General features: G+C 34.6%; 1 protein-coding gene across 1 annotated transcript; it reads right to left on the reverse strand.

Moving 5' to 3' along the window:
• Window positions 1-1194: 1194 nt before the first annotated feature.
• On the reverse strand, window positions 1195-4302 carry LOC120088760 (Plant invertase/pectin methylesterase inhibitor superfamily). Its single transcript, XM_039046198.2, has 2 exons — window positions 2843-4302; window positions 1195-2013 (listed from the first exon to the last, which is right to left on the reverse strand). Exons 1-2 carry the CDS (start codon window positions 3849-3851, stop codon window positions 1274-1276), a joined length of 1749 nt encoding a protein of 582 aa, XP_038902126.1. The 5' UTR covers window positions 3852-4302; the 3' UTR covers window positions 1195-1273.
• Between the last annotated feature and the right edge of the window lie 13626 nt (window positions 4303-17928).

Below are 17928 nucleotides of genomic sequence, written 5' to 3' on the forward strand. Positions count from 1 at the left end.
GCTATCCGATCAATAAATTGAGGTCCAAGGGTGATGTGTACTCGTGGGATTTGAGGGTGTGCCCCTCAATCTGGGATTCAATGGGTTGCTAAAAGTCTGTTTGGTTCGCAATATGAATTATATTTTATATTTTTAGATTCATTGAGTTCAATGAATATATGTTTGGTAGACAATCTAAATTCTGTTTCTAAAAATTATTTTCGGATTCTATGATCCAGATAGTATATATTCTAAAAATAATATTTTTATGTTTTCATTGTATTTAGAATTTGAATTTTAAAATTTAAAATGTAGAATATATTAAATAAAAATTAAAACATTTTAAAAAAATATAGTATGTCAGGTTATAAACTCAATTCAAATTTGTTAAAATTAAATTTGGTCCATGTAGTTTGGATAAAATTAAAAGTTAGTCCATATGGTTTTAAATTTTAGAATTTAGTTCCTATAATTTGATATAACTTCATATATAGTCCCTAAGGTTTATTAAATCCTCTTAAATAGTCTTTACCATAGGGACTATTTATGAAATTTTTATCAAATCATAGGGGATAATTCTAATTATAAACAAGAAGACCTAAATTTAAGTCATTCAAAACTATAAGGAAAAAATTATATAATATTACAAAATAATAATTATATAATTTTTTAACATAAATTCATGTTCATAACTAAATTAATAATATTTATTGTAAACTAATATTTAATGAAAAACAACAACTAGTTTGTAATTGTTTAAATTGAATTCAACTTCTAAATTCTAGATTTGAAAATATAAAATACTACGTTAATCCCCTATTTTTTAATTTAATTATCTAACAAACAAGCCCTAAAATATTGGTGAGCACTTCAACTAAACACTGACCCATTGAATCTTTTACCAAAAAGAACTAGAATGTAGAGTTCAAAAAACCTAAAGACATTGTCAATTATGTATAATTTTGGACCCCTCTACTTCATATAATTCAAACACTTCAACCAAACACTGACCCAACAAAAATATATAACCTACTCTTCAACTAGTTTCTTTCAACAACCTACTACCCAGATTTCTTTTCTTTCTTTCTTTCTCTCTTCTTTTAGCAAACTTGAGAAGCTTCAAATAAATTGATGCATATTCCAATCAAAATTATTGAGACAACCATCATGTAGAAAAGATACATCCAAATATGAAAATAAGAAAAAGATGAGTGGTGGATTAATTGATAGTTTTATGTAGACTAATAATTTGTAGTTCCATAGAAAGGTTTGTAATTACAAAGGATTTGCAAATCTAATCTAATTTCACATCTTTACTTTTCTTGTTCAACATTTTTGGTTCATTAGATGTCTGAGATGAAGGAATCCATTCATCTCCCTGAATGAAATTCTGAACAGAGTAACTAAAAACATGTTGTGCTGGAATCTGACTACTCCACCCGACTCTCTCCGACGTCTTCGACCCTACTCCTGAATTCTCAAACTCTCCATAGAAGAGAGTCTTCAAAGCAAAGTCCCCACTCCATGGCATCCACCCCGCCGGCGTGACAAGAGACTCGAGATTACAATGTATGAAGACCGTCCTCGAGTACTCCTTCCATGGCCTCCCCAAGAAGTTCTTATGCACTTTAGGCTTACTGTAGTACAATGACATGTACTCCTGAGTGCCATTTATGAGGCAGTTCTGGAACACAAAACCAGTCGATTGAGCAGGGTCGGTCCTGCCCTGGGCAGTGATGGCGTTGTTTTCGCCTTTCTCAGGCTTGAGCTGTCGGGGACGAACTAGGATTTCGCAATCTTGGAAGATGGAAGCAGAGTTTCCAAAGATGAAATCTACATTGCCTTGAATCTTACAAGATTTGTAGAATTGGCGAAGGGAGTGGGCATAGAGAGTATCTTGGTTGCCAATAAACTCACAATCTTGAATGACTGAGAGATCACTATCTGATCTAAAGGCCACAGCTTGATGGGCATCAGGCCCGGCCGTGTTTTGAATGGTGAGACCGCTAGCCATGAAGCCATCACCAAGTACTCCTGCACATAACCACATCAACTTTATACCATATTGGCAACATTTTTCAATGCTTTAATATCCAACTATATACTACTTCAATCCGATTGAATATAAAGAATTTGGGTCATCCATACCTCTTTTGATCACTACACATCCATAAAGTATTCAGGTCATCTATATATATACCAATTTTAACTAATTTTAACAATAAGTTTGAAATGAATTTTGAGAATTGATACACTCTAGAAGACCACTAATTTGTTTTAGATCCTTGAGTGGCCATGGTCATTTGACAACTAACCATAGCTTAACCCCTAAAACTAAAAGATAATAAAACTGCAGCTTGATGTACATCCATTTTTTTACTCACAAAGAAAAAAATATTAAATATTTTTTTAAAAAAAAAATTATTACCATGTCAAATTTTATTAGACAATCATTTGGATGCATTAAGATAGGTGCCACTAAGAGAGTATCCAAGTTTTTTTTAAAACTAAAATGAGTAGACTCATTTGCAAAGATTTGAAAGAAAAAAAAAAAAAAAAAAAGTTAAATTACAAGTTTAATTCATGAGTTTTTACAATTTTTTAAATTATAAATAAATTTAAAGTTTTATATTAGACAAAGTTTAATTTCATATGTATAAGAGAAAAATTAATTCGCTAGAAATAAAAAAAAAAATGAAGGTGTATTAAATACTTCTACAATATTTAAAATTAAATATATACAAATTTAAGAATTAAAAACGACTTTTTTTCTAAAAAAAATTAAAGACTAAACGTGTAATTAAAAACATCTAAAAAGAAAACTTGTAATTAAGAAAATAATAAAATAATAAATAAAACTCACCAACAGTGGCAGTGTTGTAAGTGGAAAGCCCAGGCTGGCCCACATTAAGTGAGCCCGTAATTACTGTTTTGCCCATCCCATCTCCTAAAAATACCACATTCTTCTTCTCTAACGGAACCCTCACGATTTCCTCATAAACACCTTCCTTAATATGAATCACAAACCTACGCGCCGCCGCATTCTCCGGCGCCGCATCCACAGCTTCCTGAACAGTTCCGTAACATCCCCCAGCGCCATCCTTGCACACCGTCGCATCAGCCGCCATCTTTGACGGAAACCCACCGCTAAACCCCAACCCGGATCCACCACCACCGCCTTCCCAGAATCCATCCCGCTCCGTCCTCGGCGGAGTCCACGCCGCCGTATCATTCCCGTAAATGTCGTAAGCCACCAACATACTCAGCGCGTTACTGGAGAGACCGATGAGAGAATCGAGAAACGCCATGGTTTTATCTACTAATTGAGTGTCGTTAGCGTACTTGAGAGCGGACCAGCAATCGTAATGGTAGAGAAGGGAGGCGCTCAGCCAGGCGCGGGCATCCTTGGTCCGACCACGGCGGAGAGCGTCGTTGGTGAGAGAAATACGGTAATCGGAATTCCGGAGAACCTCAAGGCAATTCTTGGCGGCGGTGGTGCGATTGAGATTCTTGGCAGAGGAATCGAGGATTTGTTTGACCATAGATTGGGCGGTGGATAAACCGTCGGATGAGAGAGAGACGGCGGATTGGAGGATCTGGAGAGGGGAGGGATTTGGAGGGAGAGAGGAATGAGAAAGGGAAGATCCGCATTGATCGGGGAAACGGGTGGCCTTGCAGGCGTGAAGGATGCCGTCAATGGAAGGTGGGTTGGTGAAATGGGTTGAGAGGTGGTGGTGGCGGTGGCGGGCGGCGGAGGAGAGAGAGAGAAAGAAGGAGAAAAGGGAGAGGAAAGAGAGGAAGGAGAGGGAAGCCATGGAGAGGAAAAGGAGAGTGGATTTGGAAATGGGGAAATGGGTTTTTCTGGGGACCATTTTTGTGGGAAATGGAAATGGGATATTTATAATGGAGAATGTGGAGAGAGAGAGAGATTAAGGGTAGTGGTGATAATGGCCGAAAATGGAGAAAGCTGAATCACGGGGAGAGGAAAACAAGAGTCACGGGTGGTTATGGAGGCAGTTAAAGTGGTGACCGGGGCGGTCTACGACGGAGGAATTGGAGTTTTCTTAGGTTCTTTTTTTTTTTTTTTTCCGTTTTCTTTTAATGTCATAAAGAGAATAAGGAAAGAAACTCTTCGTTTCGTTGGACTTTCTATTTTTATTTTTTACTTTTATTTAAATCATTTTTTTGTTCATTAGGACACTAAATCTCTTGAAGCTCATCTATTTATAGAGTTCATATGTTATTGTTTGGGATTATTTGATTTGAGTTCATATGTCTGTGTATTTTATTTGAGTTCAATACCAAATTCATATTTTAAATTGTTGATTATGCATAATTTTTCTATTTATTCTATAAAATTCAATATTTGATAAAAATTGGAATTTGGGACCGATCCCTACTTCTATATCGGTGTTCCTTCAATTGGTATCAAAGAGCCAGACTTAATTTTACAAATTCATGGTGGGTTTTTGCATTATGTATTTAATTCATGATTGATTAATGTATGGAATGAATCGTTTGTGATTATTGGATAATTTCGAGATTGGACTTTTGTTTTACATGTTGTTTGTAATTGTAATGTACAAACATTTTACTTATGGAATAAAATATCTGATGTTTTATTTTATTTATTTAGTTGCATTAATCACAAACCAATAAACTAACATCCAAGATTATCTTGTAGCTTAAACATGTATGTAGAGACATTTGTAGAGCTTAAACATGTATGTAGAGACATATGAGTGGAGCATGTTTTAAGTGATAACCTAAATGGTCTGTAGTAGATGGACAAAGTTGGATACCTTATCCTAGTGACACTACGAATATGACTCGTTTTTTATATGTTACACTTGTTATAAAGTACTGCAAATGATCTGATCCTGATCATTCATGTGGAGACATGTGAGCAAGGATATTCTATAGAAAGAAGTTTGTATAAGATCGGACCACGAAATATTTAGTCTCATTATATAATGCGGTTTGTAATTAAGACTTACATTTCAACGGGATGACCATAGGTAACATGACCTGAATCCTGAGTGAGTTGTGAGCTCCGGCCTATGAAGGCGGTCCTTTGATTTTTATGGATGAGAGTGACCAGATCACCGACTTAATAAGCCTACCATTTTGGGATTCGTTTGATTGGTGAGTTGGAAACACAACTACACAAGAAGAAATTCACTTCTTCCCTAATGTCGGCATAAGTAGATAAATTGCTCCCTTAACGGCTGATTCTGGGGCTTGAACAATGTGGCTTCTCCTAGCCCGAGAAAGGTTTGGTCATAGTTGGACTATGATTTATTGTTCATTAGAGGGATCAGTGATACTTAAGAAGTGAGATGTAACTAAAGCGGTAATTTTGGTCCACTTGTACTTATGAGCAATTTATGAAGGGTCATTATACTATTGACTGGTTATATCCAATGGACACAGAAATATATTTGTAGTGTGAATAATGCAGTTGTGGGTCTTTAGTGTAGCGTCCGATAGTTAACAGATGGTGGACAGTTTGATTAAAGGAGTTTAATTAATTATTCACGTACCATTGGAGCTTCAAGCTACAAGTCCATGAGGTCCCCTCAGTAGCTCAACGAGAATAAATGAGAAGTTTTTGGATTAATTTGAATTGTTCAGATTAATTAAGGAAATTAATTATATATGATATAATTACTATAATGTATTTGATACATTATATTATTAAGTATTTATGAGAGGAAATGAATATTTAATATGATTAAAATATTAATTGTATGTACTGGATTCATATGGTTAAATTTAATATAAATATTATTTATATTAAAAGACATTGGTGAGATAAAGGAAACTATAGGTTATATTGTATATGATACAATATTAAAACTATAGGTTATATGTTATATTTAATATAACATATAGTTTAATATATATTATATGATAAGATAGTTATCATTTGAATATATATTAAATTATTTACTAATTAAATTTATTTATTTATTTATTTCAAAATTGTTCTTTGGGAGGAAGTTGCAACTCTCTCCCCCTTCTTTCCTTCCAGATTGTGTAAGTGGGGATTTTTTTTTTTTTTTACGGTCATTTTTTTCCTCTATGGTAAAGAAAAAGGTGCAAAAAAAAAAAAAAAAAAAAAAAACTAACAAAGAGTTTTGAGATCTATATATCCTCCTTCTCCTCTTATATTCTCTCTAATTCATCTTCCCTCATCAAAATAATCAGAGCCCCACTTCTCTTGGATTCTCATCTAGAGAATACCGAGGTAGCCATTCATGGTGGTATTCGTTCGAGGGAATTTCACGTGAAGTTTTGGTTTCTATAAAGGTTAGGGTTCTGAACCTTTCTTCTTTCTCTTTTTTATTTTTAAGCATACTGTATTTTATTTATTAAATGCATATTTTTGTTCTGTCTCTATAAAAGTTTACATTCTGTGAAATTTGATAAAATTGAGACAATCTGTTTCCGCTTAAGGTCCCTTCACAGGGTACTTTCATTGCAACCTTTATTTTTATAAATTTGATTTATAAGGACCCGTGTTTTGGGCATAATTATTGTTATGGAGCCTGTATTTGTTCTGTATTTAGTCATTTGTGGATGTTTTGGTGGATTTCTAGAGAAAACGAGTCCAAAATTGGAGGAGAATCGATGAAGATTACAATTGTACAGTGGCTACTATACAGTAGCGTTGCAACGATGTGTCCTAGCATTGCAACGCTAGGTCACAACATTGCAATGCTGCAAGATGAAAAGAACAAAGTGAATCGCGCGCGGTTTGGTTTGTTGCTTGGTTGGTTTATGTTCGATTCGAGTGGTTCGTGGCTGGTTCAGGTGCTGGGCGGACCAATTATGCAGTTTAAGACCCAGTTCGCTTGTTTTGAACTAGCTGAACTTTAATTATTTAATAGATAGTTATTTTTTTTAATTAACTTAATATAAGTGTTTTGTCTGCTAGAGCTCCGCCGGCGGCCGCATCTATATTGCTTCTCTCAGATGAGATAAACCTGAATAGAAGTATTGAATTAGATATTGCTCAGAAATTTGATGGTGTGGAAAAGATGCACATAACTGTTTGTATCTTTCACAATATTCATACAAAGATTCTCCTACACTTTGTTTAATTCCATAAATCTCTTTCCGTATGTTATGAGCTTTAGATGACGGAAAGAATTTTTCTAAAAAAATTTTTTTCAATCCACTCTACGTAGTAATAGAACCCGCTGGTAGGTAGTATAGCCAATCCTTAGCCACATCCTTCAAGGAGAAGGGGAAGGCTCTAAGGTTGAGCTACTCTTGTGTCACTCCATGAGAACGCATCCCGTCACAAACAAGGTGAAACTCCTTCATGTGCTTATGAGAGTCTTCACTGGGTTGCCCTCTGAAAGTTGGAAGTAAATGTACTAGCCCCAGTTTGAGTTCAAATGGGACAGTTGTCTCTGGGTATACAATGCAAAAGGTTGTTAATTATAACCCGATTCAGCTAACTCATGCAAAGTTTGTTCTCTTTCTTCACCCATGATGTTTGGTTGTGGTTGTTCATTTTCTTGATCCAACTCTTCAAATTCTTTTTGCTTTCTTCTAGCTCCTTCCCTTCATAATCTTCTTTCCTCATGATCAATATCTAAAAGAAAACTCCAAGAGGAACAGGTTATACACAAAGGGAAAACTTAAAAATAAATTAACTGTTTTTTTAATGATTTTTTTATTCTTTTTTTTTAGAAGGAATTCAAAATTCTAAAAATCCAATTGCACAGTTCCCCGACAACGACGCCAATTTTTTCAGAGTAAAGTAGGTGTCGTTCATTCTATCATCCAAAACAAATGAAATTTATTTAAACTCTAACTACAACTTGAACTAACACGTAGAAATAGTGGAACTAAGAGGTCGATCCCAAGAGAACATCAAATAATTGGCCTAAAAATTGACTATTTGAATTCCTAAATGTAGTCACAAGAATAACAAAAACATGCAATGTTTACGACGCCAATTTGTTCGGAGTAAAGTAGGTATCGTTAATTCTATCTACCCAAAACAAATGAAATTTATTTAAACTCTAACTACAACTAGAACTAACATGTAGTAGTAGTGGAAGTAAGAGGTCGACCCCTAGAGAACCACAAATAATTGGCCTAAAAATTGACTATTAAGTTCCTAAATACAAAAGATTACATTGGTGGGGTTGGTGGGTGTTTGTTTTAAGAACTAAAGGAAACTAACTAAGCAAAAGACAAGAATTGATATAGGAAATTTATTGATGAGAGAAATAAAAGAGAGTTTGTGAGATAAAATTCAATGGAAATGAAATCTTGGGAATTTTATATAACTAGGCAATTCTATCATTGACTTAATAAGAAATCGTGCAATTAGATTATTCAATAGTTCATTAAGAATAAATTCCTAATGCCCTAATTAGCTACAATTAACCATAATCTAGGTCGTAATTGCTTCCTAAAGACATTTCACAACAAATCCCTAAATTGCATTTAACTCATGGGTTTTCTTAACGATTCCAATCTTGAAATCAAAATACTGAAAATTCAAGATTGATTACATGCATGTTCTAAATTAATAGATTCTTTAAAGAAAAGAGGAAAAGAAGTCCACATTTTCTATGAGGACTACTAATTCATGCAACAACAATATACAATTTTGTTATAGAACCATGTAATTTTTGCATACAAAAATTGATAATCTTGATTCGTCAATTCAATCTTAATCAATTTTATTCTAAATCTCAGCAAGAACATTCAAAAGAAAGTAATTGCATGAAAGAAAATTAAAAAAAAAAGTCTCAAGAAAATGCCTAATTACATAGTACCCCAAGAAAAAGATTTACCTACTCATGGAGGTTAAAGTTCTTTAAGCATTCCATTGATAGTTGCATATTGATACAAGTTTGAGTACAAACCGACACAATCTCATAGAAAATTACAAGAATCACTCTTGGAAATCGAGATCCCTCTCTAAAAAAAATGAGTTTTTCTTCTTCTAAGTTTTTCTCTCAAGAGAATGATGGATTTTCTAAAATAATTATATCACTTTCTCCGTCTTCTGAAGAACTGAACTCATTTATACCAGCAGGAAATCATCGCAAAGCAGCGGATGGATCACATCAAAATCCGAAAAGAAGAACGAGCGCATCGAGTTTTTTTGTTTAATACTCGCTCCTCGACACTTGACAGTCAATACTCAATCCTCAGCGCTCGGGATGCTCTTTACTCGATTGTCTTAGCTCAATGGAAAATGAATCAGACGAAACTCGATGACTCGATGGAAGATGGTTAAATACTCGTTAGTTTTTACTTGATGCTATTTGACAGTATTCTGTTAAATACTCAATGGTTGATGACCCAACAGCCTTACTCGATGCTCTCCTGAGTGTTTACTCGATTCTCTTCAATTTGTTGATTTTCTTGGCCATTTTTATCTTTTTGGCATAATTTTCTTGTAATGACTCCAAAATGCTTCAAGGATCGTTAATCCTACAAAATTAGCAATTAAAGCAAATAATCAACACAAATTTGGGGAATTAACATAAAAAATATACATTCTTTAAAAACCTAACAGAGGCCAGTAAAGTTAGCTTCATCTTGGAATCTTTGCCTGAAAGTTTCCTACAGTTGCGTAGCAATGCTGTTATGAACAGGATTGACTATAACCTAACCACTTTGCTCAATGAGCTACAGACTTTTTTATCCTTGATGAAAAGCAAGGAACAAAAGGGAGAGGCAAATGTTGCCTCGTCCTTTAAGAAGTTCTACAGAGGATCCTCCTCTGGAACTAAGTTTATGCATTTTTCTTCCAACACTAAAAAGTGGAAGAAAAAGAAAGGTGGAAAGGGAAAGCTAACCCACCACTGTTGTCCAGAAGGGCAATATGGCCAAGGCTACAAATGGGATCTGTTTCCATTGCAACCATGAGGGACATTAGAAGAGGAACTGTCCCAAATACTTGGTAGAAAAGAAGAAGGCCAATCAAGATAAATATGATTTACTTGTATTGGAGACTTGTTTAGCGAAAAATGATGATTCAGCCTAGATAACTGATTTAGGTGCCACTAACCATGTTTGTTCTTGTTGGGTTTTATGTCCTAGAACCCGTGGTTTGTAAATAATAAACTTATTTTGAAATTCAATATAGTTATTATTGAAGTTTGATTCAACAAAGTTGTTATTGAATATATGAATTACTTATTTCGTTTTAGAAATAAATCCAATAATCTAAAAGATCCATGACTATTACATGAGTACTTAAAATTTATGTGGAGATATAAGAGTGGATTAGGTTCAAGTAAACAATCAAAATGATCTATAGTATACGAATAAGGTTGGGTACCTTATTCTGATAACACTATCGAATATGGCTCACTCTGTAATTGTTACAAGGAGTTACAAAGTGCTACAAACGAAGTTATCCTAATTCATTCATGTGGCGATGTCCTGTGTAATGAGTTTGTACAAGATCGGACAATGAAATAAGTCACTCTTACTTTATAACGTTGTTAATTATTGAAAGACTGACTATTTCATAACGATGACCTAGGTAACTTAACTTTAATCCTGAACTAACTATGAACTCCTGTTTATTCGGGTTATCCTTAGATTTGCATAGGTGAGGGTTGGCTCAACAGCGCCGGCTCAATAAGCCTCCGATTTCAGGGGTAAAATCGGGGAGACAGCTGGGGACATAGGATGCAAGATGGAGTTCGCTCCTACTCGCTTTCAGGGATAGTAGAGAGATTGTTCCCTTAAGTGCTGACTCCAAGTCTTGAACAAGAGACCCCAACCTCCCATTGGCCCGAGAGGGACTCGGTCTGATGATCGGATCACAAACCAATTGTTCATTAGAGGATCAGTCGAACTTAAGGAACAATCGGTAATCCCGGGGGTAAAACAGTCATTTGACTCAACCGTTATTACAAACAACCTGTGAAGGGTTAACATACTGATCATGGTTATATCGAGTGAACACAAAATATCTACAGTGGGGGGAGTACAACTACTGAGCTTTAGTGGAGTGGCCCGGTAGTTAACGAATAGGGGTTAATTCGGTGCAAAAAGTTTAGGCAATTAATCTCGGATCATTGGAGCCCATGATTTGTAGGTCTATTGGGTCCTCTTACTAGCTCACAAATTGAATAAGCCTTAGAATAATATGATAAGTTGTTTTGAATTGTTCAAATTTGAATTAAGAGAATTAGTAATTATATGTAATATAATTACACGTTTAATTTTGGAATGAAATGGAATTGGAGAATTGATTAATATTTAAATTTGATTTAAATATTAATTTCAAAATAAGGATTCATGGTAATGGAATTGATGGCAAATTAATTTAATATTTGATATTAAATTAGTAGAATTAATTAAATTATTTAATTAATTATTAATTATTAATTTTATTAGAAAATTTGGTTATTAACTTAATTTTTGTAAACTTAATAAAATTTCAATCTTAGTTAAAGAATTAAAATTGAGAAACCTTTTGATTTTGAAAATCTATTTGAAAATAAAAAATGAAAATCGAAAATTGAGAAAAATCTCAATGTGGGATTTTCCCACTTTCAAGCAAGAAGGTTAATCACCTTTTTACCCATAATTCCACCACCAAGTTCAAGGAAGAGCTGTAATTACTTCATGTAATCAGCTTGTATGAAAGTCATGCAATAAAACACCCAGTTTTTTAGTGGAAAATTCTATGAAAAACCCTGAATTTTGCTGAAGATTCAAGGTGGAATAAGGGTTCTTTTTGTGAGATGAACCAGTGCCTCTTCTTCTCTCAATTCCTAAATTCAAGCTTGTTTTGAGTCCTACAACTCAATCTAAGGGTCCTAAAGGATAGTAGGGAAACTCTTGTGGTGGTCCACAACAAGATTTGGAGAAGATTGCAGCTGATTTTCGAATTTGAAGAAGATCTCCAAAGGTATGTAATGAAACCCTCTTCATAGTTGATGAATATGTTTAATTTGTAGCCAAATTGAGGAATTAGAATGCTTAATGATCCATTTTCTTCCATTGTGTGCTTCTCTAAACCGACCATTCTTCATTTCAAGGAATTAGTTCCTAGCGTCAACTAGAAGTTGGGGAAATAACGATGCGTGTTGGAACTGGACACGTCGTCTCAACTATATCTCAGCTATGGCAATGGGAGGGCTTAGACTCTACTTACAGAAATCTTATATTTTATTAGATAATGTATATGGGGTTCTAGGCTTGAAAAGGAACCTGATTTCTATAAAATTTCTTCTTAAACATCATTACTCTCTAAATTTTTAAGTAAATAAAGTGTTTGTTAACAAGAATGGAGTATTAATTTCTTGTGTTATCTTAAAGATAACTTATATGTGCTAAGATTGTTAACAACTAAAGCCCTCCTAAAACTGAAATGTTTAAAATTTGCGGTAACTCAAAATAAAAGAATTAAAATTTCTCTTAAAGAAAATGCCCGTATTTGGCATCTAAGGTTAGGACACATTAATCTCAATAGGATTTAGAGATTGGTTAAGAATGGACTTCTAAGTGAGTTAGATGAAAATTTTTTATCTGTGTGTAACTCATGCCTTGAAGGTAAAATGACTAAATGATCTTTTACTAAAAAAGTCATAGGGTCAAAGAACCCTTAGAACTTGTACATTCAGACCTCTATGGCCCGTTGAATGTTAGAGCAAGAGGAGGGTTTAAATGTTGCATCAGTTTTACTGATGATTATTCAAGATATGGGTATGTATATTTAATGCAACAAAAGTTTGAAGCTTTTGAAAAGTTCAAAGAGTTTAAGGCTGAAGTTGAAAATGCATTAAATAAAACAATTAAAACATTTCGATCTGATCGAGGTGGGGAGTTTTTGAATCTTAGATTCTAGAACAACTTGATAGAACATAAAATTGTATCCCAATTCTCAGCACCTGATACACCTCTGCAGAATGGTGTATCAGAAAGGAGAAATCGAACCCCGTTGGACATGGTTCAACTATGATGTATTATGCTTCCCCATCGGACTCGTTTTAGGGTTATGCAGTACAAACTGTAACTTATATTCTAAACTGTATTCCATCCAAGAATGTTACGAGAACATCTTTGGAATTATGAAATGGTCGTAAAGATAGTCTATGCCATTTCAAAATCTAGGGTTGGCCAGCATATGTGCTTGAGGCAAATCCTAAGAAACTATAACCCCGTTCAAAATTGTGCCTATTTATAGGTTACCCTAAAAGAATGAGATATGGTTACTTTTATGATCCTAGAGAAAATAAAGTTTTTGTGTCTGTAAACGTTATATTTCTAGAAGAAAACCACATAAGGGAGAATAAGCATTGTGGTAATATTGTGTTGAATGAACTTTCCAAGGAAACTATTGAACCTTCAACAAGAGTTGTTGATGTTGGTTCATCTAGTAGGTCATGTCCACCTCAAATGTTGAGAGAACCTCGACATAGTGAGAGGATTACGAACCCGTCTATTCGTTATATGGGTTTAATAGAAATCCTAGCTATGGTAGCTGACGGAGATGTTGAGGATCCATTTTCTTACAAGAAGGAAATGGAGGATGTTGACAAAGATGAGTGGATCAAAGCTATGGATCTCGAAATGGAGTCTATGTACCCCAATTCTATTTAGGATCTTGTAGATCAACCTGATGGTGTTATACATATAGGTTACAAATGGATCTACAAGAGAAAATGGGGTGCTGATAGAGAGGTGCAATCCTTCAAGGCTAGACTTGTGGCAAAGGCTTATACCCAAGTTGAGGGAGTCCACTATGAGGAAACTTTCTCAATGTTTCCATGTTGAAGTCTATCCAAACCCTCTTGTCCATTGCCTTATATTATGACTATAAGATCTGAAAAATGGACGTCAAGACCGCCTTTCTGAATGGCAATCTTGAGGAGACCATTTATATGTAGCAGCTTGAGGGATTCATAACACAAGGTCAAAAGCAAAAGGTTTTTAAGCTAAATTGGTCCATCTATAGATTGTAGCAAACTTCTCGATCTTGGTATATAAGATTTGATACTACGATCAATCTTATGATTTTGATCAAAATGTTGATGAGCCTTGTATTTACAAGAGAATCATCAATAGTTCAGTAGCCTTTCTAGTGTTGTATGTAGATGATATCCTACTCATTGGGAATGATGTAGGTTTACTGATTGAAATTAAGAATTGGCTATTGACCCAATTCCAAATGAAAGATTTGGGAGAGGCCAAGTTTGTTCTAGAAATTCGGATCTTTAGAGATAGAAAGAACAAAACGCTAGCCCTGTCTCAGGTACCGTATGGAAATATGCTTGTTAAATTCTCAATGTAGAACTCCAAAAGAGGTTTACTCCCTTTCAAGCATGGAGTTATATTATCTAAGGAACAGTGTCCTAAGACACCTTAAGAGATTGAGGAAATGAGACAGATCCCTTATGCATCAGCTGTTGGCAGTCTGATGTATGTGATGTTATGTACTAGACCTAACATTTGCTATGCGGTGGGGATAGTCAATAGATATCAATCTAATCCAAGATTTGATCACTAGACTGCCATTAAAAACATCCTTCAGTATCTACGGAGAACAAGGGACTACATGCTCGTGTATGGTTCTAAGGATTTGATCCTTACAAGATACATGGATTCTAATTTCCAGATTGATAAGGATTCTAAGAAATCCACCTCAGGATCAGTGTTCACTCTTAACAGAGGAGAAGCACCAAGCAGAGGTGCGTTGCTGACTTCACTATGGAAGCTGAGTACGTAGCGGCTTGTGAAGCTGCTAAAGAAGCTGTATGGCCCAGGAAATTTTCGATTGATCTAAAAGTGGTTCCCGACATGTCAAAGTCCATCACCCTTTATTATGATAATAGTGGTGTTGTGGTTAATTCACGAGAGCCTTGGAGTCACAAGCGCAGGAAACATATAGAGCAAAAGTATCATCTCTTCTGAGAGATTGGGTATTGAGAGGACGTGATCGTCATGCAGATAGCTTCAGAGTATAACGTTGTTGATCTGTTTACAAAGACCCTTACGACTAAGGTGTTTGAGGGTCACTTGAAGTGTATGGGTCTACGGGACAAGCCACATTTAGTCTAGAACAAGTGAGAGACTTTGTACTGGCCATTTGTTATGCCACAATTTATTGCTTTGTGTACTTGTATATTAGTATGACTTGTATATTGTACACACCACTAGCTTTAGGACAAGTGCAAGATTGTTGAGGTTGATGCCCTAAATCTAAAGGGTCCTATAGTTTGTAATTGTATTGTACAAACATTTTATTTATTTAATAAAATATGAGATGTTTTATTTGACCTTTAGTAGCATTAAACCCACAAACCAATAAACTAACATCCAAGGTTATCATCTGTAGCTTCAACATGTATGTAGAGACATACAAGTGGATCATGTATAAATGATAACTTAAATGGTTTGTAGTAATTGGATAAGGCTGGATACCTTATCCTAGTGACACTACGAGTACGACCCGCTTTGTAGATGTTATAATTGTTGTAAAGTGCTACAAATGAGTTGATCCTAATCATTCATATGAAGACATGTGAGTGGAGGTATTCTATACAAAGGATTTTGTATAAGACCAGTCCATGAAATGACTAGTCTCATTATATAACATCGTTCATAATAGAGACTTACATTTCACCAGGATGACCATAGGTGTCATGACTTGAATCCTGAGTGAGTTGTGAACCCCTGTCTACGAAGGCAGTCTTTTGATTTGTATGGGTGAAAGTGGCCAGATCTCCAACTCAATAAGCCTACCATTTTGGAGATTCGTCTGATTAGGGAATTGGGAACACAACTACACAAGATGGAATTCATTCCTTCCCCAAGGTGGGGTAAGTAGATAAATTACTCTCTCAATGGCTGATTCCGGGGCTTGAACAATGTGGCGTCACACCCTCTCCTGGGCTGAGAAGGGTTTGGTCAATGGTCATAGTTAGACTATGACTTATTGTTCATTAGAAAGATCAGTGGTACTTAAGAAGTTAGATGTAACTATAGGGACAAAACGGTAATTTTGACTTAGTTGTACTTACGAGCAATTTGTGAAGGGTCATTACACTGTTGATTGGTTATATCCAATGGACACAGAAACATATTTGTAGTTCGAAGAGTGTAGCTGTCGGTTTTTAGTGGAGTGTCGATAGTTACTAGATGTTGAATAATTTAATTAAAGGAGTTTAAGTAATTATTCAAATACCATTAGAGCTTTAAGCTACAGGTCCATGAGGCCCCCTCTATAGCTTAACAAGGATTTAATGAGAATCTATTTTGGATTAATTTGAATTGTTCAAATTAATTGAGAGAATTAATTAAATGTGATATAATTAATTTAATTTAATTATAGATGATATAATTACTATAATGTATTTGATACATTATAATATTAAGTTTATTTGAGAGGAAATAAATATTTGAATATGATTCAAATATTAATTATATGAATTTGATTCATATAATTAAATTGAATATAAATGGGATTTATATTAAATTTCATTGACGAGAGAAGTAAAACTATAAGTTATATTGTATTTGATATAATATTAAACCATAGGTTATATGTTTTATGTCATGTAACTTATATATATGTGTATATATATAATAGTTTTATATAAATTAAATTATTTTTTTTTTTATTTTTATTTTTTAATTAATGGGAGAGAAATAACTTCCTTCCTCTAATTTCTCTCAATTCACTACGTGTGAGTGGGTTGATTATGGCCTTTTGGTTGTTCTTCACAATTTTTTTGTGGAAGAAGAAACCAAAGCACTATAAGAGAAAAAAATTCTCTTGATCTCACCCTCTCATCTTCTCAATCTCACTCCTTCACCCAAAATACTGCAAAGGCCACACCTCTTACAGATTCTCTTCCCCTATAAAGAATATAGAGGAAATTTTCGTGGTGGTGGCCATTAAGGATTCGAGATCGTTGCAATTCGTGATCTTTTTGGAGGAAAGGGAATTCGTGAAGAAGGTTGTTCTTCAAAGGTATCATTTCTTTCCTAATCTCTTTTATCAATTCTAAATGCATGCTGTAACTTTAAATTGTTGATTATGCATAATTTTTCTTTTTATTCTATAAAATTCGATGTTATGTAAAAACTGGAATTTGGGACTGATCCCCACTTCCGTGCTGGACCTTCACCAATTCCTTCACACACTCTTCTGGTTAATTCTCAAATTTGTATACGATCTCCTTCTCACATACCTCAAAGCTTTCATCCTATTCCATTCTTTAATTAACCTCCAGGTTACTTTAACCCTCAACAACAATACTTTACTCCCTATATTTACCCTCCCCAATTTGTTCCTCGACCTAACTTTCCTAATATTCCCCCAACTCCCCACTTGTTTCCTCAGCAACTTAACCCCAATATCTACCCATCATTACCTCAGCCTCTTGTCATTAAGCTGAACGATACCAACTTCTTGCTCTAAAAGAAACAAGTGTTGAATGTGGTCCGAGCCAACGGTCTTGAAGGTTTTTTTAATAGTACAATTCCAGCACCTTCTAAGTTCCTAGATGTTAATAATATGCAACTGAAACCTGATTTTCAAGCATAGGAAAGGTATAATAGTTTTCTTATGTGTTGGATATATTCTTCCTTGTCTGAAGAAAAGATGGGTGAGATTATTAGTTTAGACTCTATTGCTGATATATGTAATTCTTGGCTTAAATCTTATGATTCTAAAATTATTTCTCATATAATGAGTTTGAAGGCTCAGTTACAACGAATCAGGAAAGATGGTTTGTCTATTAGTCAATATTTGTCTCAAATTAAGAAGGTTGCTGATAAAGTTACTGCTATTGGCGAACCGATCTCTTATCATGATCACCTTGCACACATATTAGATGGCTTAGACAGTGAATATATTGTGTTTGTTACAACTATACAAAATCATTCGAATAATCCTTCGATTGAAGATGTGAGGGGCTTATTATTGGCTTATGAGGCTTGACT

This window comes from Benincasa hispida, chromosome 10 (assembly GCF_027475165.1).
Source record: "Benincasa hispida cultivar pf3 chromosome 10, pf3_genome.v1.1, whole genome shotgun sequence".
In the NCBI taxonomy this organism is placed as follows: Eukaryota; Viridiplantae; Streptophyta; class Magnoliopsida; order Cucurbitales; family Cucurbitaceae; genus Benincasa; species Benincasa hispida.

Excerpts from the sequence above, each read along its gene's own strand:
- LOC120088760 (XM_039046198.2), bottom strand. The coding sequence starts at position 3,851 with ATGGTCCCCAGAAAAACCCATTTCCCCATTTCCAAATCCACTCTCCTT. Across the intron at positions 2,014-2,842 it reads TTACAACACTGCCACTGTTG|GAGTACTTGGTGATGGCTTC; the intron begins GTGAGTTTTATT and ends GGTTATGTGCAG.